At 44.9% G+C, this 21,286-nt stretch overlaps 3 protein-coding genes and 2 long non-coding RNA genes across 7 annotated transcripts; 4 read left to right on the top strand and 1 right to left on the bottom strand.

The window, feature by feature from the left end:
• Positions 1 to 93: 93 nt before the first annotated feature.
• Positions 94 to 4,083, top strand: LOC105417523 (uncharacterized). 2 transcript variants are annotated; one of them, XM_011611821.2, is made up of 5 exons: positions 94 to 558; positions 750 to 1,052; positions 2,455 to 2,739; positions 3,764 to 3,868; positions 3,997 to 4,083. In XM_011611821.2, the coding sequence occupies exons 1-5, from the start codon at positions 513 to 515 to the stop codon at positions 4,002 to 4,004; spliced, it is 747 nt and encodes a 248-aa protein (XP_011610123.1). In that variant the 5' UTR covers positions 94 to 512; the 3' UTR covers positions 4,005 to 4,083. The 2 variants fall into 2 exon arrangements, with proteins under 2 accessions (XP_011610123.1, XP_011610124.1); XM_011611822.2 differs by lacking the exons at positions 3,764 to 3,868; positions 3,997 to 4,083 and adding an exon at positions 3,371 to 3,452 and having other exon boundaries at positions 158 to 558.
• Positions 4,084 to 7,196: 3,113 nt separating this feature from the next.
• On the top strand, positions 7,197 to 10,277 carry LOC101064648 (cytochrome P450 2K1-like). Its single transcript, XM_003971443.3, has 9 exons — positions 7,197 to 7,418; positions 7,481 to 7,643; positions 7,715 to 7,864; positions 7,979 to 8,139; positions 8,214 to 8,393; positions 9,124 to 9,262; positions 9,350 to 9,534; positions 9,604 to 9,745; positions 9,819 to 10,277. The coding sequence occupies exons 1-9, from the start codon at positions 7,212 to 7,214 to the stop codon at positions 10,004 to 10,006; spliced, it is 1,515 nt and encodes a 504-aa protein (XP_003971492.1). The 5' UTR covers positions 7,197 to 7,211; the 3' UTR covers positions 10,007 to 10,277.
• Positions 10,278 to 11,767: 1,490 nt separating this feature from the next.
• LOC101064869 (T-lymphoma invasion and metastasis-inducing protein 2-like) lies at positions 11,768 to 16,837 on the top strand. 2 transcript variants are annotated; one of them, XM_029849579.1, is made up of 12 exons: positions 11,768 to 12,041; positions 12,403 to 12,585; positions 13,142 to 13,210; positions 13,282 to 13,407; positions 13,479 to 13,587; positions 13,656 to 13,835; positions 14,288 to 14,406; positions 14,514 to 14,622; positions 15,035 to 15,093; positions 15,233 to 15,326; positions 15,516 to 15,603; positions 15,861 to 16,837. In XM_029849579.1, the coding sequence occupies exons 1-12, from the start codon at positions 11,805 to 11,807 to the stop codon at positions 16,411 to 16,413; spliced, it is 1,926 nt and encodes a 641-aa protein (XP_029705439.1). In that variant the 5' UTR covers positions 11,768 to 11,804; the 3' UTR covers positions 16,414 to 16,837. The 2 variants fall into 2 exon arrangements, 1 of the variants encoding a protein (XP_029705439.1); XR_003891250.1 differs by lacking the exon at positions 15,861 to 16,837 and having other exon boundaries at positions 15,035 to 15,106.
• LOC115252964 (uncharacterized) lies at positions 14,984 to 15,572 on the bottom strand. Its single transcript, XR_003891261.1, has 3 exons — positions 15,473 to 15,572; positions 15,201 to 15,295; positions 14,984 to 15,121 (listed from the first exon to the last, which is right to left on the bottom strand). It is a non-coding gene; the product is annotated as an uncharacterized lncRNA (long non-coding RNA).
• A 1,482-nt stretch (positions 16,838 to 18,319) lies between the features above and the next one.
• LOC115252960 (uncharacterized) lies at positions 18,320 to 19,652 on the top strand. The gene is made up of 4 exons (XR_003891257.1): positions 18,320 to 18,474; positions 18,558 to 18,688; positions 18,824 to 19,036; positions 19,519 to 19,652. It is a non-coding gene; the product is annotated as an uncharacterized lncRNA (long non-coding RNA).
• Positions 19,653 to 21,286: the final 1,634 nt, after the last annotated feature.

The raw sequence follows: 21,286 nt of genomic DNA, 5'->3' as shown, positions 1-21,286 counted from the left end.
CCAGCAAAGACGAGGGCATAATATTGAACCTGATGTTTATCAGATGTTCTTCAGCCACCTAACCCTTCCTGAAGCAGCGTTAATATATAAACGATATCACAAGTCTTTAAGGATTTAAGGTCTCTTTGTAGATGTGGGTGGAAACGCAGATCCTCTTTTCTTTGACAGGTCTGTTGTGATCTCCCCTACCTCTTGCTGTGGACACCATCACCTTCTCTAGACCTGGTCCTCCAGGCTGCTCCCACTTGTCCTTGAGGACACACTCGTGCCACCTGAGCGTGAACTCAACTTCCTGGAGATCCTTGAACTAATTTAATTTTGAATCTCTGGGGGGCCGCTTCCTTTTTCGTGGTTTTTACGAGCTGATTTTGCAGAACGGAAGTTCAAACATTTCTTTAGAACAGAAGATGTTCTGCTGCAAGGAGGTCTGAGGGTTGTGTAAGCTGAAGGATCCCTCCTGACTCCCCTAGTTGGATGCTGCTGCACCGATCAGGCAGGAAAAGTGACTGGAAATGTTCCCCCTGGCAACAGGTCTGATGCTGGTGCTTCACTTTGAAGGTGCGTCTGGGTTTGATTCTATCTTCTATATAGGACAAATTGATCTCGAAGGATCAATTTGTCCTATGACAGAAGAATGGTCTGACGGCCTAAAACACATTTTCCGTATAACAATGGAAACGCATCCGTTGTGTGTGTCGACTGTGGAGGATCGGATCATGTTTCGGTGAGTAAAATGGTTTTTTTTTCAGGCATTAGTGGAGATTTGCCTCATGTCTACAGCGGAGCTGGAAGTACCGCGTTGCTGCCCTGTGGCACCTCACCCTCCTCCACCACCACCGCCTGCTCTGGCACAGCCTGGTACTTTAAGACAGATGGCCATTACACCACAGTGGTGAGCTTGGGGAAGGTGGTCAAGAGGTTGCCCCAAGCCTCCAGGATGAGTCTGGATCCCAACTGCTCTTTGGTGATCAGAAGCATCGCTGTCGAGGACGCTGGGCTCTATATGTGTGGACAGGACGGGTATCATTTGACCTTCATGAGCGTCCTCAAAAGTGAGGCTAATTCAAGTTGACCTCTTCAGATCATCAACACCACAGCCACTTCCTCTCACCCTGTCACTTTAGCGTGTGCTTTGCACTTCTTTACTTGTAACTAAAGTTGCCTACAACTTATCAGATATCTCCTCACATTTCTGTTACCTTCTTGTAGGGATTATGTTTACTTTTTGCGTCTCTATATTAAAAGATTGAGGGTATTATGCTCCGGAGAAAATCGGATCACCGGTAATTGGCTGTCGCCGAGGTCGCGTCGCTACTCGCTCATTTGCACAAAGCTGAGCTTCTCTCATCGTCACTCACGTCGCCGTCGCCAGCATGCACCCAGATTGTGCCCCTGCTCTAAACTCAGTGACCTTCGGTCAGGGGAGGCAGTGACTCACCTAACCAAAAAAGAAAGTGTACATAAATAGATATTGATATTTTCCACTGATATGTGTTCGAAATGCATTTGGAGCATGACTACACATGTCTGCCATTTTATTGAGTAAAAATTGCCGAATTTGAGTTTTTCTGATCAAATCCAGGGCGGAAACCCCCGGGTGAGGCGGGGGCGAATTGTGCCTCACGTCTGACTGCACGATCCAAAACTGGGTTGCATGACGCGTGCCAGTTTTTGTTCCTCAGCATGAACTTTACAGAAATAGTCGTTATACACCATGACTTTCTGCAGTCTATGTAATGTCTTTTATGCATGTGTGAGAGAACTATTCCTGCTGATCGCACAATAAAGTGCAGAGAAAAGTCAGCAGGTGAGGCCGGCAGTACTCTGGCTCACCTCAAGGGGGCGTACGCAGGCTGGCAGGTGCTTTCTAGCTGCAGTGCTGGCTCATTTTAATAGGCAAACTTTATTAAAATGTATTGAAGCACCAGAATTGGAAAAATAACATTAATTTTTACTGTTGGTAAAAATTTAATTTGTGCTGCACACATCTCTGCACTTTTGCACAATTTGTTTACAGTATATATGAATTTTTTAAAACACAAGATGGGTGCTCTATCCATAGCTATAAAAGAAAGTTCTTTATAGGACAAATATGTTCCTGTGTATATGTTTGTGTTGGTTTGTGAGTGTAATTGAAAGAGGAATGCTGATTGGATATGAAGCATTATCAGTAGTTGTATGCTGTTAGAAAAATGGTGAAATAAGATGCTTTTTTCAGTTCTTACAATTGTAAATCTGACTCTTGATGAGTGGTGTTAACTTTCATTTGTCAGAATGTGGAAAGATGAAGTCCATGTGTGTTTGGACCTGTGTTGGGGTCATGTCTGTGTTCTCACTTATGTCCAACATTGATGAGACCACCTGGTTTAGTTCTTTCCATTTTCTGTCCACATTTTTCTCCTTAAAGGAGAGAAACAGTGATTTTGTGTGGATAACAACATTCTGTTCTGTCAGTCTCAGAGCATCCAGTTCCATGGGAGGATGAAGAAGTCCAACTACAGTGTTCTCTGTGGAGACCTGCTGATCTGGGACCCTGTCTGCTAATCAGCATCCGCTGGGTGAACGAGACAGGAGCTGTACTGCACGGTGAAAGTGAAGGACACCAGGCTGACGTCCAGGGGGACTGTTCCTCCTTCCTCAATGTGACACGCCAGACACTCCACAGCACCAATTACACCTGCCAGCTGCTAGATGAGAACAACTACATGAAGACAGAGGTGGTCTACACTCCTGATACAGGTGACCGTCCATGCAGCTCTGCGAGTAGGTGACCTGACCAGCGTTAGCAGCAGAGCACAGCATCAGTTCGAGAATGAGGATCAGACAAATACAAAATGTAGTTTGATCGTGAGGTTTTCTGATGGGCCTTCAGTTCTCTGAAGAAAGCTACACACATAGGCAGGAGCCAAGTCAATAAGGTTGTTGAGGACCAGCTTCTTCTAATCTGTGTTGACTGACACCCAGAGAAGGGGTACCAGCTTTAGCATGACGTTCACAGTGTTTACTTACGGTCGGGGATTCGCCTTCTTTTAGCAGCGGGAGGACAAATGTGGATTTCAAGATTTAAGGACTTTGTGCTGTGCTCTGGTCAAGGCATGATCTTTTTTTTTTGAGAAGGTTTCCAATTTAAGTGGAAAACTGGGGATTATTTCACACCTTTATCCTAAACTTGTGTAAGGGAGCATGTTTACTGATTAACTTTGAGAATTAATCATACAAAAATTCCAGGCTAACTCATCATCTAGACAGCTTGTGCAAAAAAAAAAAAGCCTGCTTGTGAAATGTTTAATGCCAAGAATTCAAAGTGAGGGGCGTCTAACATTGATGGAAATATCCAGATCTGAGACTGATCTGGTTCTGAATTCATCAGGTATACCAAAAGTCCCCAAAAGCGGGCCTGGGTTAGGGTGACCCAGGAATCCAGAACCAAGAGACAGACCAAAGACCAGAAAGGGGGTTAGAATCCAACAAGATTACAGCAAGAGTCCCACTGGGATCTGAAACTGGAATTTGTTGCACTGAGACACTCACAAGACAACAGTGGCAGGTAGACTACCTGTGGTAACTCCTCGTTCGCAGGTCCTTAACAAGCAGTGTGGTGAGAAAAGCACTTTAAAATCCTTTCCCTAAGACTAAAACAAATGGTGAAGTGTGCCCGTGGCCATTTTGGATTCCAATGTGAATGAGATCAGTCAGACTTTGCAGGTGGAACATTATCAATGAGATTATACTACTTGTATTAACAGATAACTGCTGTGTTTAGATCTCTGGGCAGGTTCTGAAGCCTTGACTGTGCTCTACGGCTGGTCCAGAGTTGTGGGACTGATCCTGCTCGTTGGCGTCACTGTCACAGTCAGCAGACACGGCGGTAAGCAAGCACTCACCTTCTACGTTACAGGAGACAATTCTGATTGCAATACCCTACCCACATCTAAAGTGTGAGTAAAGTGTGAGGTGTCACTTCACTGCTCCTCTTGTGTCTTCACTCTTTCACAGGTCAGTAAATGAAAAGATGGAAGTTCTTCACTCACCTCATCAGCATCTACTTTAACAATATTCATCAAATAAAAGTTATCCTACCTGTTGGTGATGCTCCCTAGTTCATCATTTCGCTGCATCATGCTGAAGCAGCTATATGTTTATTTTTAATCATCGTTGAAGAGTTTATCTAGAACTCCTTTCTTCCACAAGGATTAGTTTTAGTTGATAATTAAAAGCCCCATGTGATTTTTTGACACTTGTACTCACTGGCCCACATCAGTCCCTTATGTGATAAGAAGTTATTGGAAGTCTTTATTTGTAGTTGTACATCTGGATATGCACCTATATAGAGCATGATTAAACCCAGCAACAAACTAGATCAGATAAACTAGACTAAATTGGTCTAACTTTGCTCCAGAAAGGGGTGAAGTACCCCTGGTGGTGAAGTACCCCCTTTAGGGTGATTTTTGCAGCAATAAATCAGCGTTCACGTCCAACAAACAGCACACAGTTTATGGGGTTGAGAATGGAGCCCAACACTGTTTTCAGTTCCAAATCCTCCTCCATGAGTACAGGAGAAGAAGAGAAACATAAGTGTTGCAGGAGGATCACAATGAAAATGAAAAGCTTCATTCTTGACTAACCTTCTCCAGGACAAGACCTCAGACCTAAGACGGGTGTGACAGAGCATCCAGGTAGGAACACACTCAGAACAAACTGAGAACAGCAGAAGCTATAAACTGGAGGATGGATGGATGGATGGATGGATGGATGGATGGGTGGATGGGTGGGTGGATGGATGGATGGATGGATGGATGGATGGATGGATGGATGGATGGATGGATGGATGGATGGATGGATGGATGGATGGGTGGATGGGTGGATGGGGATGGATGGATGGATGGAACCACACAGGGACGATGCTGCTGAGGCTCGGAGTCTTGTGGATGATGGCCTCGGTTAATGGCAGGTGCTTCTGTGTCCTGCATCTCCATGTTTTAAGACCTGATGCCTGAAAATGGGTTCAGAGAAATGGGAGCCACAAAGATGGAGTCTATCTGAGAAGGCTGTGCACAGTCATCAGTTTTACTCTGGACCTCTGGCTATTTGGCCATAACCAAGGGTTCCTGTCTGAGTGCAGTATATGTGTCCAGATGTGTTCCAGCAGCCAAATGGCTGCTAACTGTCATCATCAGCTTTTCATCATGAAAGTGTCTCTGGGTAATTCTACCCTTCTGCAGAGTACAGAGATGAGAAGGATAATCTCCATGTTTTAAGAGTCACCTGTAGGTGAGGACGCCTGTACCAATGCTGTCCCCAACAGATAGACGTTCAAGTTTGTTTGATCCACCAGAGATGTCAGACGTTTGAGACCGAATACTTAATAGGGTTGGTTGGATCAAAGGGTTCTCCTTAAAAAAGACATATCAGCCAGATAATTCTTTTCTCCATTGAAAACATTGCTGAAGTATTTATTCACCTTTGAAATTCTTAAATTGCCCATGAAGGTATTGATACTTCAGTAATCCTGTCCACATATGAGATCCACATATGGGCCTCTTTGCACTCCAAGAATCCCTGCTGGACCAAATAATTCCCGAGTAGTTATGGCTCAAAAACTTAAATCAGCAAAAAAAAGGAACGTAATGTTTTTCACACATAGGTCACTTTTGCTATCCATAAATACTTGCAGAGCCCCAGATAAGGTCAGGATGTTGGACTGATAGAACAGATCCACCGTCCCATGACAAACTCTTGATGTTGCTTTGTTGTGATGATGCTATTATCTTACTCAGAAGTTGCTTCTGGGTGCTGTGGAGGATTTTCAAGTCCAGCAGGGCATCTTTAATCCCACTAACAAAAAAATGATTACTTTATCAACAAAACTGCTGCCAGGACTTTGATGCAAATAAAGCTTAAGACACAACTACAGTTGAAGAAAGAAAACCATCTTATTTGCAACTACTATAAAACCTTAACTTGCTTATCCATTTTTCCAACCTGCATCGATACCCAAAGAATGAGGCTGAGGATTACTGAGGAGCAAACAGACATTATATGACTGCCTGTGATCCAAGATGGACTTGCCCTCACCACAGCAGACTCTACAACCTGGCCCCCAACATCAGACCTCCACGCTGTTGCATTTTTGAAGATTCTCCATGGTTGAGATCATCTGACCAGAGTGAGCAGAGAACGTTTAAGTAGGAGTTCCTTTCTTGAAAGAACCCTTTTCCAACAGGAACCAACATAGACCATATCTAAAGACTCCAGGGCCCTTGAACTGCATTCCCTCTGCATTTGTACATACTGGCTGCAACCCAAGTCCAACACAACAAAGCGATCGATCTGGCTGCTATCAGCTCGACATTAAACTTTATAAGAGAATCAAATCATTAAACCTTTGAACAAACGCTATCCCATAATTTATCTCACACACACACACACACACACACACACACACACACGCACACACACCTTTGAACTATAAGCTCATAAACATTTCCTTGAGGTTCTTCTCCTACAGATTGACCCCCCCCCCCCCAAAAAAAAAGCTACATTATTAAAAGACTGTGACTGTTTCTCCTCCTGTAACATCTAGATGCCTCAAAGCAGCAGAACCATCAGAGCCTCATCCTCAGTACTGTGTGGCTTCAACATGTAGGTGGACATTCAGACTTTTACTTGGATCTGGCTACCCTTGAAAATGACTAGATACTTTAGATGTTGTAAACTAACAGGAGATCAGTGTAGTAGTGAAGGAACCAAAAGATCCTATACTTGAGGAGAAGACCCAAACAGGGCAGGAGAGAACGGGACAGTTTTTAGATTTTTCTGCATTCATTGTACGTACACACGTATGTCAAGCTTCCTCCGGTCAAACCTGATAACAAGAAGCCAAGAAGTTGACCTTGTGGACACTAAACTGCTGAGTCACTCAGTCAAACACACGGCTGTGTTAATGTTTCATCCTGTCGTTTACCATAGAGGTGGTGATAAACAAACAGCCCTGATGGCTGGAGGATGATTATTGTCACACAGTCATCTTTCATTTAAGATGTCCACAACAATCACCATCGCCCCCTGCTGAGCAGAACAGGACATCTTACCTCTTACTTACGTACTGAATTACTGGACATACTATGAGGCTGTGGGAGGGGAAACCTATTTGGGTTGGACTATAAGATAGAAGCCACACCAGACTGGACTTCACACAAACAAGAGATCAGATGGGGATTGTTGATCTTTTCCTACAAGCTTCCAGCTCTGTCTCCTTGCTGGGAGCTCTGGCTCTCCTACTGTTTGTCTACTTCATCTCTTCTGTGAGTTTCAGTTCTAAGAAGGACAGAAAATGTCCTCCAGGGCCAAAACCACTTCCCATCCTTGGCAATCTGCTGCAGTTCGACCTTAAGAGACCCTACAACACTCTGATGAAGGTGAGGAGATTCTCTTGTTCTTCATTCTTGATCACAGTTTCAAACCCTGTCATTGCTCACAGCTTTCTAAGACATACGGATCAGTCTTCACCGTCTATTTGGGACCCAAAAAAGTGGTGGTTCTAGCCGGATACAAGACAGTGAAAGAGGCACTCATTGACCATGCTGAGGAGTTTGGTGAAAGAGATCCAATCATGCTGGTGCAAAATGCTAACCATGAACATGGTAAGTAAAAGATCCACAACTGTAAATACTTAGCTAACTGTTGTTTCTTACTGGAAATATTTTAATCTCAGGGGTTTTGTGGTCCAACGGAGAATCATGGAAAGAAATGAGACGCTTTGCTTTGACAAATCTGAGAGACTTTGGAATGGGGAAAAAGGCATGTGAGAATAAAATTATAGAGGAGTGCAGCTATCTCATGGAAGAGTTGAAGAAATGGAAAGGTCAGAGGCTTTTTGATCATTATTGGTTAAATATTAATGCGTCTGACTTAAATAAAAGGGAAAAAAGACCAGATATCTGAAAATGGAAACTATTTTCTGCTTCCTTGGTTTCAGGAGAACCATTTGATACAACGCACCCTATCAACTACGCAGTCTCTAACATAATCTGTTCCATGGTGTACGGCAACAGGTTTGAATACGATGACCCTGAATTTACGTCCTTGGTGGATCGGACCAACACATTGATTCAAATCTCTGGCTCCCCCTCAGTCCTGGTAACATGATGATGAAATAGAGAAGATGTTAAGATGGTTATGAAATGATTTCATTTGAAATGCTCTTCTAACAGGTATACGACTTGTTTCCATGGATTGGTCCACTGGTAAACAACAAAAAGTTATTCCAAAGTTTGTTCGCCGCCAACAAGAAACAGAATTTACAGTTGTTTGCTGCTGCAAAGGAGATGCTGAACCCACAGATGTGCAGAAGCTTTGTGGATTCTTTTCTGGCCCGACAGCAAATTCTGGAGGTTAGGAGGCTTTTCCCCATCCAATAAAACACGAAAGACTGTCTTCAGTGGAAATAGATTTAAAGCATGACTTGGCCGTTCTAATGGATTAAACATGATCTTAGTGCCTTTCCAGTAAATGCCATACAACGCCAGATCATTTGTTCTTTAACAGGTTATGAACCCCTGACCTACAAGGTCACATTAACATAATCCGTTTCTCCAGGAGACCTTTTTTCACGACCAATATCAGAGCACATCAGTCTGACTCAGAATGATCCATCTTTCTCTCCCACTCATAATTGTATACTGATCTCTTACCAACTGAGCTGCTCAGGTTCTTCATAATATATTTATAACTAATGTCTCTAAATATATTCTGTATGTGTCCTTCTCCTTTTCTGTCTGTCCTGTCTTCTCCTCCTTTACCATCCCTCTATTAGTAGAAAGCTCCCCCCACTTGATCCTGGTCCTGCTGAAGAATTCTTCCTGTTAAAAAGTGGTGTTCCTGCCAGTGTTCAGGGATCAGACTCTTGGTTTCTGTAAAGACTCCAGAGCCCATCTGGCCTGAAATACATGATATCTAAATAAATAAATGGCTCTATACCTTTAAAATCACAGCTCTACTGACCCGGGTCTACTAGGAGGATGAGTTGAACAGGGGCCTCTAAAACTCTTTTGGTTTACCGGCAGGAATGGAATCTAACACGGATATTTGTGAATAAATGATGTAACTAATCTCAACCTACAGAAATCTGGGACCAACGTACACTTCCATGATGAAAACCTGATGTCCACAGTTATGAATCTCTTTAATGCTGGCACTGACACAACGGCAACTACTCTGAGATGGGGGCTCCTGCTGATGGCAAAGTATCCACTCATACAAGGTAAGATACTTTACAACCACACAACTGTAAAGAAAAAAAAAAAGATACACATTTCATTTGGCTGAAAAACCTACTTTCCTCTACTAGACCAGGTCCAGGAGGAGCTGCGCAGGGTGATAGGATCTCGTCAGGTTCAAGTTGAAGACAGGAAGAGCCTTCCCTTCACAGATGCTGTCATCCACGAGACTCAGAGACTAGCTAACATCGTCCCCATGGCACTTCCTCACAAAACCAGCCAAGATGTCACTTTGCAAGGTTTCTTCATCGAGAAGGTCCGACTCACCTGACTTCTGCAAGAGTAGAACGTCAGAAACATATTTAAACTCCTGCCTCATCTGCAGGGTACAACTGTCTATCCTCTTTTGACCTCTGTCCTCTATGATGAGACCGAGTGGGAGAAGCCACTCAACTTTTATCCTGCTCACTTTCTGGACAAAGATGGAAAGTTTGTCAAACGAGAGGCTTTCTTGCCATTTTCTGCTGGTGAGTGAAAGGAGCTTTCTTAAGGCTGTTCTCTTCTTTGAAGATAACACTTTTCCTTTTCTGTCTCTCACAGGTCGCAGGATTTGCCTGGGAGAGGGTCTGGCTAAAATGGAGCTTTTCATCTTCTTCAGCACTCTCCTACAACACTTTCGTTTCCGTCCTCCACCTGGAGTCTCTGAGGACCATCTCGATCTGACTCCACGTGTGGGCCTGACTCTAAACCCCTCAGCACATAAACTCTGTGCTGTTTCCTGTCTGTGAAAATCTGAAAATGTGATTTATCGTTTTGTGTGAAACACCTCAGACTGTTGTAAAAATAGAGTAGGTTGGACCTTACCAGCAGAGTACACTCACATCTTTACAATCCATCTTAAATGTTGCGAGTACAGTCTTGTGGGTACCGCTTTTTCACCTGCACACTAAATACCATTGAAAATTTGCTTGATACAGCTGTGTGAGTAAAGAACAACTGAAAAAAAATAAAATAATAACATTAGGAGGAGTTGCTCATCTCTGGCTAGTCTTCCATAAAGAGCTTGTTGTCATTCTTTAGTCAGACTCTTTAGTTAGACTTTAGAAATTCAAACTCCTTCAAAGCTAAACAACTCTTTGACCCTCATGTTGACTTCAAATTCACGCCACACTTGGTGTGTGATTTGACAGCCTTATATAAAATTATCTCTAAATGTTTTTGTTCTTTCTTTTTAGTGAACTTGTGTTCAACATTTTAGCATATTTTCAAGCAGAAAAATGTTACTTTAACAGTTCGATCAGAAGTTGTGGTTTATACATCTGTAGCTTTGAAGTGTGTGTGTGCGTGTGTGTGTGTGCGTGTGTGTGTGTGTGTGTGTGTGTGTGTGTGTGCTTGCATGTGCGTGTGTCTATTTGTGTGTTTAGGTTCATTGTGCTGAGAGACCCAATAGAGTGACCCATTGCACCACTAAATGGCACCAGGTCGAAGTCATCCAGGGACCAGAGATGCTACAAATTTTAACACAAAAATTAACAAAAAAATAGTTACAATTAATTTTAATTGCAAAGAGCTGTTTGGCACCATCCATGTAACTTTTAGACCAAATTATAGAAGAATACCAAAGTTACAACATATTAAGTTCAAAAAATTAAAAAAAAAAATAATGAGAAAATTATTTTGAATAGAGCTGATTTGTCTGTGGAAGAACAGAGTGAATCAAGCCTGGTCAAATTTGGGTACCAAAGCTCCGCAACAATCTTGAACAATGTCATGAGATTCTTAACACCAGAACTGTTGACTTGAATTGTTACATTCGTAATTTTACAAATTGTCCCAAATTTTTAGAAATTGTACATCCTGTTTACATGGTTACTTAAGTGGATACCGAACAGGAAAAAATTCCACAGACGGAAGAGGAGACAGGAGAAGAGATACATTTGACAGAGACCCTGAATCCACAGAAGAGCAGAGGGATCGTTGATGCTTTTTTGATCCACATGCAGAGTCTAGAGATAAGGACACATCCAAACAGGTGCTGTTTCTACTCACACCCAAAAGAAAAGACAGGATGCCGAGGCAGCCAGGACATGAAGCCCTGCTCTTCCTGCTGAGAGCTCAGCTGTCCACCTCACCTGTCCACTTCACCGATCTACCTCCTCTGTCCTCCTCACCTGTCCACCTCCCTTGGCCTCCTCACCTGTCCACCTCACCTGTCCACTTCACCGATCCACCTCCTCTGTCCTCCTCACCTGTCCACCTCAATGCTCTCCCTCACCTCCCTCAGCTCTCTGCTCCTAACCCAATTCCTGTTTGTGATCTTGGGTCAGAGGTCATTGAGCTGCAGAAGGGTTTTTTTTTTTTTGGTTGTGCATTGTTCTGGCTGATAAATCAAAGCTGTCATGTGACTATCTCATGCAGAACTCCCATCCCACACTGACTTTTTTTTGGCCCAATCCTTTCTGCTTCCTGAAGGTCACATGACATGAGATCAAGCAGTTAATCTGGGATTACAGCTTGAGGAGAGTTTGTCTGTGATGCAGTTCTCCAGGGATGAACGTTCTCTGCCAGAAGCAGACAGAACTCTAGATGTTCCTCCTGACCCCCTCCTCCAATGGCAGCAGGGGCTCAGGCTCCCAGAAGCGACCTCTGACCCCCACCGAGACTCCTCGTGTGTCCTGTTCCGTCCGTATAGGAGCACTCTGCTGGGTGCTGCCAGTGGAGGATGAGGAGTTGTTAGAGGAATGTGGAGGTGCGGGCATGATCGGGCACCCTTATGAAGAGCCCAGCGGGTGCCAGAAGACTGAAAATGGACTCATGCTCCTGGTAACCAGGAGAGACAATGTGTGTGTGTGCGTGTGTGTGTGTTTACAGGAATGTGATGACAGTTTGGTTCAATGACACCAAATATTTGTTATTGTTTTAACTGGATATTTGAATGTTAGGGTTCTTTTACTGGGATTTTATTGGTGTGTTGTTGCTGTACTTGAGGCTGAATTCTCTAGGCTGTTTGATTGTGACAGTTGTGATTCCTGTTCTGTGAGGAAGCTAGTTGAAGCTACTGTATCTTCATTTTACTTTACATAGAAACAAATTTTTTAATAAAACTGATTCTATCATTTAATTTTCTGTGATACTTTTGTCTTCAACCGAGGACATAAATGATTTCCTTTTGTTCCTCTAACAGAATTTTGACCAGAGCTTCCTGCTGTCCCAGACCATCCCAGAAGATGGAACAGCAGAGAGTAATACTCAAAGAAACATCACTGAGGTTGACCTAAAGCATACAAGCCCCATTCAACCAAATGTGTGTCAGCGCCTACGTAAAGTCATACAGGAGCTGGTTGACACTGAAAAGTCTTATGTAAAGGTCAGTACTACTGTGGGACTACTGTGGTACTACTGTGGGAGTACTGTGGTAATATTACAGTACTACTGCGGGACTATTGTGGGACTACTGTGGTACGACTGTGGGACTACTGTGGTACTACTGTGGGAGTACCGTGGTAATATTACAGTACTACTGCAGGACTATTGTGGGACTACTGTGGTACTACTGTGGGACTACTGTGGTACTACTGTGGGAGTACTGTGGTAATATTACAGTACTACTGCGGGACTATTGTGGGACTACTGTGGTACGACTGCGGGACTATTGTGGGACTACTACGGTACTACTGCAGTACTACTACGGTACTACTGTAGTACAACTGCAGTACTACTGTGGTACTACTACGGTACTACTGCAGTCCTACTACGGTATTACTGTGGGACTACTGCAGTACTACTACGGTACTACTGTGGTACTACTACAGGACTACTGTGACACTACTGCGGGACTACTGTGACACTACTGCGGGACTACTGTGGTACTACTGTGTTGCAATTGTTTCAGTGTTTTTCTGAACTGAACCTTGTATCTGTAGGACCTGGTGTCTCTGTTTGACATCTACCTGACACCACTGCAGAATGAGACCTTCCTCACTAAAGATGAGGTAAAGTCTAAGTAACTTTAAAAAAACAAATTTGCACTCTCTTTCTCAGCCACGTGACATCATTCTTTCAGATGGAGGTACTGTTTGGGAGTTTACCGGAGATGTTAGATTTCCAGAGAGTTTTCCTTCAAACACTGGAGGACAGAATCAAGTCATGTCCCAACTTTAGCAACCTGGAAACACCTGGACAGTTCAAGGTGAGCGTCCCAGAGAGTCCCACAGTTGTGAATTTACTATTCTTAATTTTCTTTTCTCAACTGACTTGAAGAAGCTCCTCCTCTCATTGGGAGGATCTTTCCTGTTCTATGCTGACCACTTCAAGCACTACAGCGGCTTCTGCGCAAACCATATTAAAGCCCAGAAAGTCCTGGAGAGAGGTGACATCTGATCCAGCCTAGGCTCCAGAGAAATAAATAAATCAATAACTCTGTTTTCCTTCCAACAGCAAAGACTGATGGAGCCTTTAAGAGGTTCCTGGAAGCAAAGAACCCAACCAATCAGCACTCATCCTCTCTGGAGTCATACCTGATCAAACCTGTCCAGAGACTCCTGAAATATCCACTGCTGCTCAGGGAGCTGGTGTCTCTAACGCACCCTGACAGCCCAGAACACGCACACCTGACAGGTACAACCCTCACACACCTGACAGGAACAACCCTCACACACCTGACAGGCACAACCCTCACACACCTGACAGGTACAACCCTCACACACCTGACAGGTACAACCATCACACGCCTGACAGGTACAACCCTCACACGCCTGACAGGCACAACCCTCACACACCTGACAGGTACAACCCTCACACACCTGACAGGTACAAGCCTCACACACCTGACAGGTACAAGCCTCACACACCTGACAGGAACAACCCTCACACGCCTGACAGGTACAACCCTCACACACCTGACAGGTACAACCCTCACACACCTGACAGGTACAACCATCACACACCTGACAGGTACAACCCTCACACGCCTGACAGGCACAACCCTCACACACCAGACCAGTAAAACCCTCAGACACCTGACAGGTACAACCCTAACACAACTTACACTTCTGCTCCTGTCTACACAGAGGCGCTGGGTGCGATGGAGAAGGTGGCGAGTCACATTAATGAGATGCAGAAGATCTATGAGGATTTTGGCCCTGTCTTTGACCAGCTCGCTGCAGAACAGACGGGACCCCACAAACAGGTACAAAACCACAGTTCACATTGGAACTTGATTTGGTCATAAATGGTCGGACATTGATTCCAAGGTTTTAAGCAGTTGACTCAATCTTTTCTCCTACCTGACCTCAGGTGACAGAGATCTCTATGGCCGAGTTTCTGGTTCACTCATCGGTGGTCTGGTTGAATCCATTGCCCCATCTGGGCCGTTTAAGGAAAGAACCCAAACTCACACTCTTCGGTACTTCCACCCTCCCTCATTGCTTCATGCATTCACAGCACCACCCTGCTGCTGATGAGGACAGTGCCAGAACATTTAGATGCCCAAGGTAAGTTTTCTGTGTCAACTGGACTGTTTTTCCTCTCTTGAAGACGTTTCGCCTTCTATCCAGAAGGCTTCTTCAGTTCATTAGTTCAGTTCAACTGAAGAAGCCTTCTGGATAGAAGGTGAAACATCTTCAAGAGAGGAAAAACATCCAGTTGACACAGAAAACTACCTTGGATAATTACGACCTGGATGATTGAGAATCTACACAGACAACATTTAGATGTGTGAATGATCCCTGATTCTAAGTTTGGATTAGAAACAAGAACACACACAGACACACATGGGTGAGCTGTGTGTGTGTAGTAACAATGCTTTTCCCTCTCAGTCTTCAAGCGTGCTGTCGTCCTGATCTACCGGGACAGCTCAAGAACGAAGAGGAGGCTGGTGGGTATTTCAGGTGTTTAAATTGCTTCTGAATGAAAACACAAATGTCAGGAGGTTTCTGCTGATCACAAAATTGGATGATACTGGTATTTTATGTATCTACCGACCATGGAGGTTTCACATGTTCTCCGTCTGCCAGACTGGTTCTCGGTCAGCTGATGTGGATGCCTTCAGGTTCCACTGGTTGATCCCCATTTCTGCCCTTCAAGTAAGACAAGATAACACAATCTCAGGTGAGTAACAGAATCACAGACAGAGGTGTTCAACAGGTGTTCTTCCATCCGCGATTCACCTGTTGAACACTGCAGTCAGAAGTTTAATCACAAAAATCACAAGTGATTCAATCATCAGGTTGTTTTTCCTCTGTGTTTTTACAAACCTCTAAAGTGTAGCGGGACTCCTAACTGATTCTGTGTGTTCAGGTTGGCAGAGCTCCTGTGTCTGGGAGTTAGTTGACTGTAGACCAGATGGGGCGGGGCCACCAGAGACCGTGTTCCAACTCTGTAGCAGGTTCAGTACACACACACGCACACACACACACACACACACACACACACACACACACACACAGTCATGCACACCCAAACACGTATAGACACACAAACAAAAAAGTTAGTTTGGGGCATATCTGAAGCTTAAATGTTAGTTTTGTGAGACTAAAATGTTAGCTTAATGATGCTAAAGTATTAGCTTTGCTGCCCTGAGTTTGAGCTTTACATGTTTCAGGACTGATTGATGATCCTGTTGATGGATTATCTGTGTTTCAGTGGTTTGGAGACAAAGGCTAGCATTGTGCGAGCCCTTCGCTCCCTTATCAGTGATGGAGCCAGCTCCCTGAGGAGAAGCAGTCCATTGATGGCAGACGGGGGCAGCTCGTTGAGGAGGCGCCAGCGGGGGCGACGTTGCTCCACGGGTAAGAGAATGACTCATGTCCTAACAGAGGAGCGCCACGGACCCCATGGCCATCCCCTGTTCCGGGAACCCTGCTCGGAGCAGCTCTCGTCCTTCTTTTTTGACTTAAATGGTAGGAGGAGGCACCGCTTGTCCCTGACTGGCCAATTAGAGTCTCAGCTACAAAGACTTAACTTCGCAGAGCAAGAAGATGATGTGTTAGCATCATCTCAACGCGAGGACAAGAGGCGGAGCTTAACCCTTCGGCCAAGTCCTACTGACATGTTACATGTGTTGGAGAAAGACTTTAGTGTTCAGAGCATGGCCTCCATCATCACCGAGGACTGCTTCTACGACTCCAAACAGAAAGAGTCGCCGCCCCCTGCTAAAGCTAGCACGCTAACAGACAAAACCTTTCATCAAAATTAAACAAATCACACATCAAGAGAACAGACCAAACATCACAGCGAAATATTAAAAAACAATTTAACATGAAATGAAAGTCACACTTTCCCAACTGGGCATAATTCTCTCTGACCTTCACCTTGACCTTCACACTGTATTGGCATTTACCCCAACAACAAAAATCCCATCTAAATATTTTTAAAAAAAATATTATATTAATAAAATGAGTGCTGCGTCTTATTTTTGCTTTTGTTTTTTTTAGATTATTTTTGTAAATCATTTTGATGTCACTGAGAATATCGTTATAAATTAATATTCCTTCTTTATATAAGCAGCTTTTTCCAAGACTACAGCTCTGTTCATCCATTTTCTTAGTTAGAATTTATGTCCAGGCACAAACCCACAAAACACACTGTTGAAATATTTATTTATGTCTTTTACATTTCACCAGTCATTTATTAGATATAGATATATCCTTATATATATATATATATATATATATTTAGATGTATCTGCTCACAAAAACAGACAACTGAAAAATGAAATTGCAGAACAATATATATATAAAAAAGGCATTCAAACAATGAGGCAGCTGCACAGATGGGCGTAGCCCCGAGGCCGCGTCCATTGCCAGAGCGTCACTGAGGCCTGGAGGACACAGCAGAGTCCTGGTCTCATTGGGAGACATATTGAGTAGCTACTTGTGACTTAATGTCCAATTATTGTGTCTTAAACGTTTTCAGTGCATAAAAATCCCATTTTGATTTGAATGAATGTGTGTAATTTTTCTGTTTTATTCCCTGTGTTAGTTTAAAGAGTCGAGTTATTAATGTAATTTTAGTGTGTTAACAATTGGAGAAACTGGCGACAGTAGTCAGGTCATCTCTTCAAAATAAAAGATTCCTTAATGTTGCAGATTATTTCCATGTTTCACAGGCAGACCTCAAAGCATCCAGAACACTGAAATGATGTCCATGAATGCAGCGTCAGCTGGAATGTAAACAGAAAACTGATTTGAGTCTTTATAATTACTCACCACAAATGAAAATAAGATCATTGAAAGAATCTTCTACATGTTTTCTGACCCCTTTATCAAACTTAAGGTGAGCTCAACCAGAACAATTAGTGTCCTTTTTGGCATTATATCGAGTAAGCAAAGGGTGCTGGGAAACATGTCTGTTTGGAAATTTGTTCTTTATTCTAAGAAGCAATAGTTAGTTCTTTTATTTTATAGAACCTTCTGTTGAGTTGTTTTAACATTTTAGCTTATAAAAATGGGATATAGATTTAAAAATCTTCCAGCCCAGCTGGTGGGGGCGCTGAGAAGCAAAAGGTTCTGGATTCAAGCCCCTCTGGTAGCAGGAGGTGCCAGACCACCTTCAGAGCACTGTCAAGGTACCTTGAGCAAGGCACTAAACCTTCAACTGCCCACACACTGCAGAGGCCTGATGACCCCCCAAATACTAAAGAAACAAAAGAAAGCATTTTTTTTAAAAAAAGGGGGAGGACCCAACAAAAACCTCGATTAATACTTTTCTTTACTTTTCATCTTCAGGCCAGCAGAGGCGCTGATTTATCTCCGGGAGCGCGGCGCTGCAGTGGCGTCATCTCTTCTGCGGCGGCGATTGTTCAGGTGGGGCTGTGAAACCCAGGCGTGCCTGAGCAGGTCTGATAAGAGTGGCGCTGGACCGTTGTGGTAATGACCGGCTGGCTGCCATCGGCTGCTGCACCCTCTTATCATGGCGCCGCAGTGGACGCCTGTCAAGGCTAAACAAAGCAGCTGAGCGGCTTTATCACCATCCTGCAACGCTGCAGCCGAGACGTCAGCAGATATGATCAGTTAGCATCAATAATCACAGGCGTAGATGTGCGAAGGGTCCGTAAGTGTCTCATCATGACGCCCATATAATGGCGGAGGACTTTTCGCAGTGCAAATACGTCATCAGAGTAAAACCTGTGTGTGACTCTCAAAGCACGGATACTTTCCCATTTCCGAGCAGTCGTGCGGCGATGCGCAGGGCTGCCGACCCAACGGTGGACTCATCAGATAAGAGCGCTGCTCTGCGGCGCCTCGGTGACCTTCAGGTTAGACGCAAAAGCAGCTTTAGTTCCCACCAACAGTTTCTTCTCGTAAGAAGTAAATGGAAAAACACTCGCTGCATCCTCAGATGGATTATGCTACATGTTCGGTTGCCGTGGAGATGGAAGGCAAAGGGGTAGTTACAGGCGATTAAACACACACCCTGTGTTTTGTTGACACGTCTCCTCCTGGAGCCCACAGCTGCTGTTGGCGATGCAGGTACGACCGACAAACCTCCCAACAGTTGTCTTCTTCTTCTTCTTCTTCTTCTTCTTCTGGTGTTCTGCTCTTTATGAAAACTGGACTGTGAAGAAACCAAGTTCCTCCGTTTCGTCACGTGTCCGCTTCATCAAGGTTACCGTGATTACGATGCTCACGTTCACGACCAGTGAAATCGTCTCTACAATGAACCAATGGCAGCATCCGAGGGGTAAAGGTGCTCCGGACCGCCAACTGACCGATGAAGCCAGTTAGCAGTGAAACGGCAGCAAGTTTCTCCATCGGGGCAAAAACACGGCTGCGTGTGGGGGAAGCTGCTCTTGCACATGACTATTCTTTTCTCTTGAGGTGGGGTTTTCACCTTTTCTTAACTTGCAGGAATAATTGTACATTTTTGCTCCATTCTACATAAATCAATCATCCAAAAATAAACCCAATAAAAATAAACTAAATTGGGGGATTAGCTTCACTTTAAATGATTTAGCTAAAGTTACTAATTCATTTCAAACAAAACATCGAATGTTACATTGTTCCGCAGTGTGTGTGTGTGTGTGTGTGTGTGTGTGTGTGTGTGTTTGATGTAATTCAGATTTGGAAGGTTTAGAGTCCCCTCCGTTGGAAAGGTCCCCGGGGACGCTGCAGCTTTAAATGAACATAATTGAGTGTCAATGATCGCATCAGCTGCAGAGCAAATGTTGCGGGAAATGGGCGAGCGCGCTCTGCTGCCCGCCGCCGCCGCCGCCGCACAATCGCACATCCAACACCGGACCATCAGCAGCCGCAGCTGTGCGTCCGTCACGCTCACATTTCTTTTTGTTTCTCCTGATCAGTCCATCGCTTTGGAATCATTTGCTGTCAGGTCCCGAACAGGACACCGCCGCCGCCTCCGCCGCCGCCGCCTCCGCCGCCGCCACAGATCCGGCTGAGCGATGTTGTCCACGGCAGTCCAGATTCTGGCATTTGCCTTGGCTCTCCTCGGAGTTCTGGGGAGCACCGTGGCCACACTGCTGCCCAACTGGAAGGTGAGCATCAGCACTTGGTCCAGTCTCGTGACCCCCGTGTCGCAGATGCAGGGTCTGTGGATGGACTGCGTGTGGTACACCTCCGGCGTCTTTAGCTGCACGGTGAAGCCCTCGGTACTGTCGCTGCCAGCCTCGCTGCAGACCACACGGGCCGCCATGGTTGTGTGCTGTGTGCTGGGGCTGTTCGGACTCTGTCTCGCCTCCTTGGGGCTTAAATGTACCCGATGGGGGGGCAGCCGCCGAGCGAAGGGGCACACAGCGGTCGCTGCGGGGGCATGCTTCATCCTGGCCAGTATCCTCTGCCTGGTTCCTGCGTCCTGGTTCACCAACCAAGTCATCAGTGACTTCCTGACTACAGACCTGCCTGAGAGCAGCAAATACCAGCCGGGTGGCGCTCTTTGTGTCACCTTCCTCTCTGCTGGCTTCCTCCTGTCTGGAGGAGTCATTCTGTGCATGTCCTGCCCCGGGAGGAGGGGCAGTCAGCCCAGCGGAGACTCCCCCGCTGATCCAGGCCGGTTCCTGGTGCAACGAGGGGACCGGAGCCGCCAAGAGCTGCAGACTGAACTGAAAGGAAAAGAAAAGAAGTCAGCGCGTCAGCAGGTAGATGGTGTGATGCAGAAGAAACTGGACACGAAGGCCTACCTGCCCCCTCACAGACTTCCCCCAAAAGGTGCGAAGGACAGCTACATCCTGCAGGAGTACGTGTGAGCTCCCCCACTCAGCTCCTGCCCGGGTCTCTCAGCTGAGTCTGTGTGGCTGATCCAGCAGGGGCGGTGGGAGGGGGGCCTGTTGGAGGGGGCGGTTCTCGTAGATGTTCTACCGGTCCAAACCTGGAGCTCTGGGACATGGAGAGTGATGGTCATCATTTTTCACACACTGTCCCACAATCAGCAGGCAGATCGGGGGTGGCTCCGACCCAGCTGAGGGCCGAGGGCTGGACCTGCTGACAGAAGAACTAAAGTGTTCTGATGCTTTGGGACTCGTGTAAACGTGTAAATGTTCTTCACTTTTTGTTGGACTCCTGATGTAAAACTGCTCCAAACAGGCATGTGGCAGCAATGAACACACACGTGTAGACAGCAGATTTTGGGCTGAGATGAAAGAAAACAATCATCATAGAAGCTTCTTCTCAGCACCAGACGTTAGCATCTTCACCCCCAAATCAGACAGAGCAGCTTGACTGTGATTGGCTGAAAATTTTAATCAGAGCAGAGATGGGCGTGGCCTGTATTTCATATACATGTTGCTTTTACATGTACATATAAAATGTACATATAAAACATGTTTTTGCACCTTAAAAATAAAATGTTTTTATTATTCATCTTCAATTTTGCTTCGAGAATCATTGTTTTGTTAGAGGCTTGATGAAATGTCAGTTTTTGTGGTGATTTTGGAGCCCCGAAATTTGAACAGGAAGTGATAATAAGATGGTTAAAGTCAGCTTTGGCTTTAGTTTTGTCCTTTATTTCCAGATGGAATCAGAGCAGTCATGTCCTGGTGCTGTCAGGGGGGTAATGATGCTCTTCTCTTTCCATTATGGTCTGACCATGGTTGGCTGCATATCCTCCCCCTCCCC

This window comes from Takifugu rubripes, chromosome 16 (assembly GCF_901000725.2).
Source record: "Takifugu rubripes chromosome 16, fTakRub1.2, whole genome shotgun sequence".
NCBI lineage: Eukaryota > Metazoa > Chordata > Actinopteri > Tetraodontiformes > Tetraodontidae > Takifugu > Takifugu rubripes.
The sequence above is the reverse complement of the archived record's forward strand: the minus strand, read 5'-3'. Positions and strand labels throughout refer to the sequence as shown.

What these genes read in the sequence shown, in the direction of transcription:
- LOC105417523 (XM_011611821.2), top strand. Translation starts at nt 513, where the DNA reads ATGTTCCCCCTGGCAACAGGTCTGATGCTGGTGCTTCACTTTGAAG. An exon ending in GCTGGTGCTTCACTTTGAAG is followed by an intron (nt 559 to 749) that starts GTGCGTCTGGGT and finishes TTTTTTTTTCAG; the next exon opens with GCATTAGTGGAGATTTGCCT. An exon ending in CTTCATGAGCGTCCTCAAAA is followed by an intron (nt 1,053 to 2,454) that starts GTGAGGCTAATT and finishes CTGTTCTGTCAG; the next exon opens with TCTCAGAGCATCCAGTTCCA.
- LOC101064648 (XM_003971443.3), top strand. Translation starts at nt 7,212, where the DNA reads ATGGGGATTGTTGATCTTTTCCTACAAGCTTCCAGCTCTGTCTCCTTG. An exon ending in AAAGTATCCACTCATACAAG is followed by an intron (nt 9,263 to 9,349) that starts GTAAGATACTTT and finishes TTCCTCTACTAG; the next exon opens with ACCAGGTCCAGGAGGAGCTG. An exon ending in TTTCTTGCCATTTTCTGCTG is followed by an intron (nt 9,746 to 9,818) that starts GTGAGTGAAAGG and finishes TGTCTCTCACAG; the next exon opens with GTCGCAGGATTTGCCTGGGA.
- LOC101064869 (XM_029849579.1), top strand. Translation starts at nt 11,805, where the DNA reads ATGTTCCTCCTGACCCCCTCCTCCAATGGCAGCAGGGGCTCAGGCTCC. An exon ending in CCTTCCTCACTAAAGATGAG is followed by an intron (nt 13,211 to 13,281) that starts GTAAAGTCTAAG and finishes TCATTCTTTCAG; the next exon opens with ATGGAGGTACTGTTTGGGAG. An exon ending in AAACACCTGGACAGTTCAAG is followed by an intron (nt 13,408 to 13,478) that starts GTGAGCGTCCCA and finishes ACTGACTTGAAG; the next exon opens with AAGCTCCTCCTCTCATTGGG.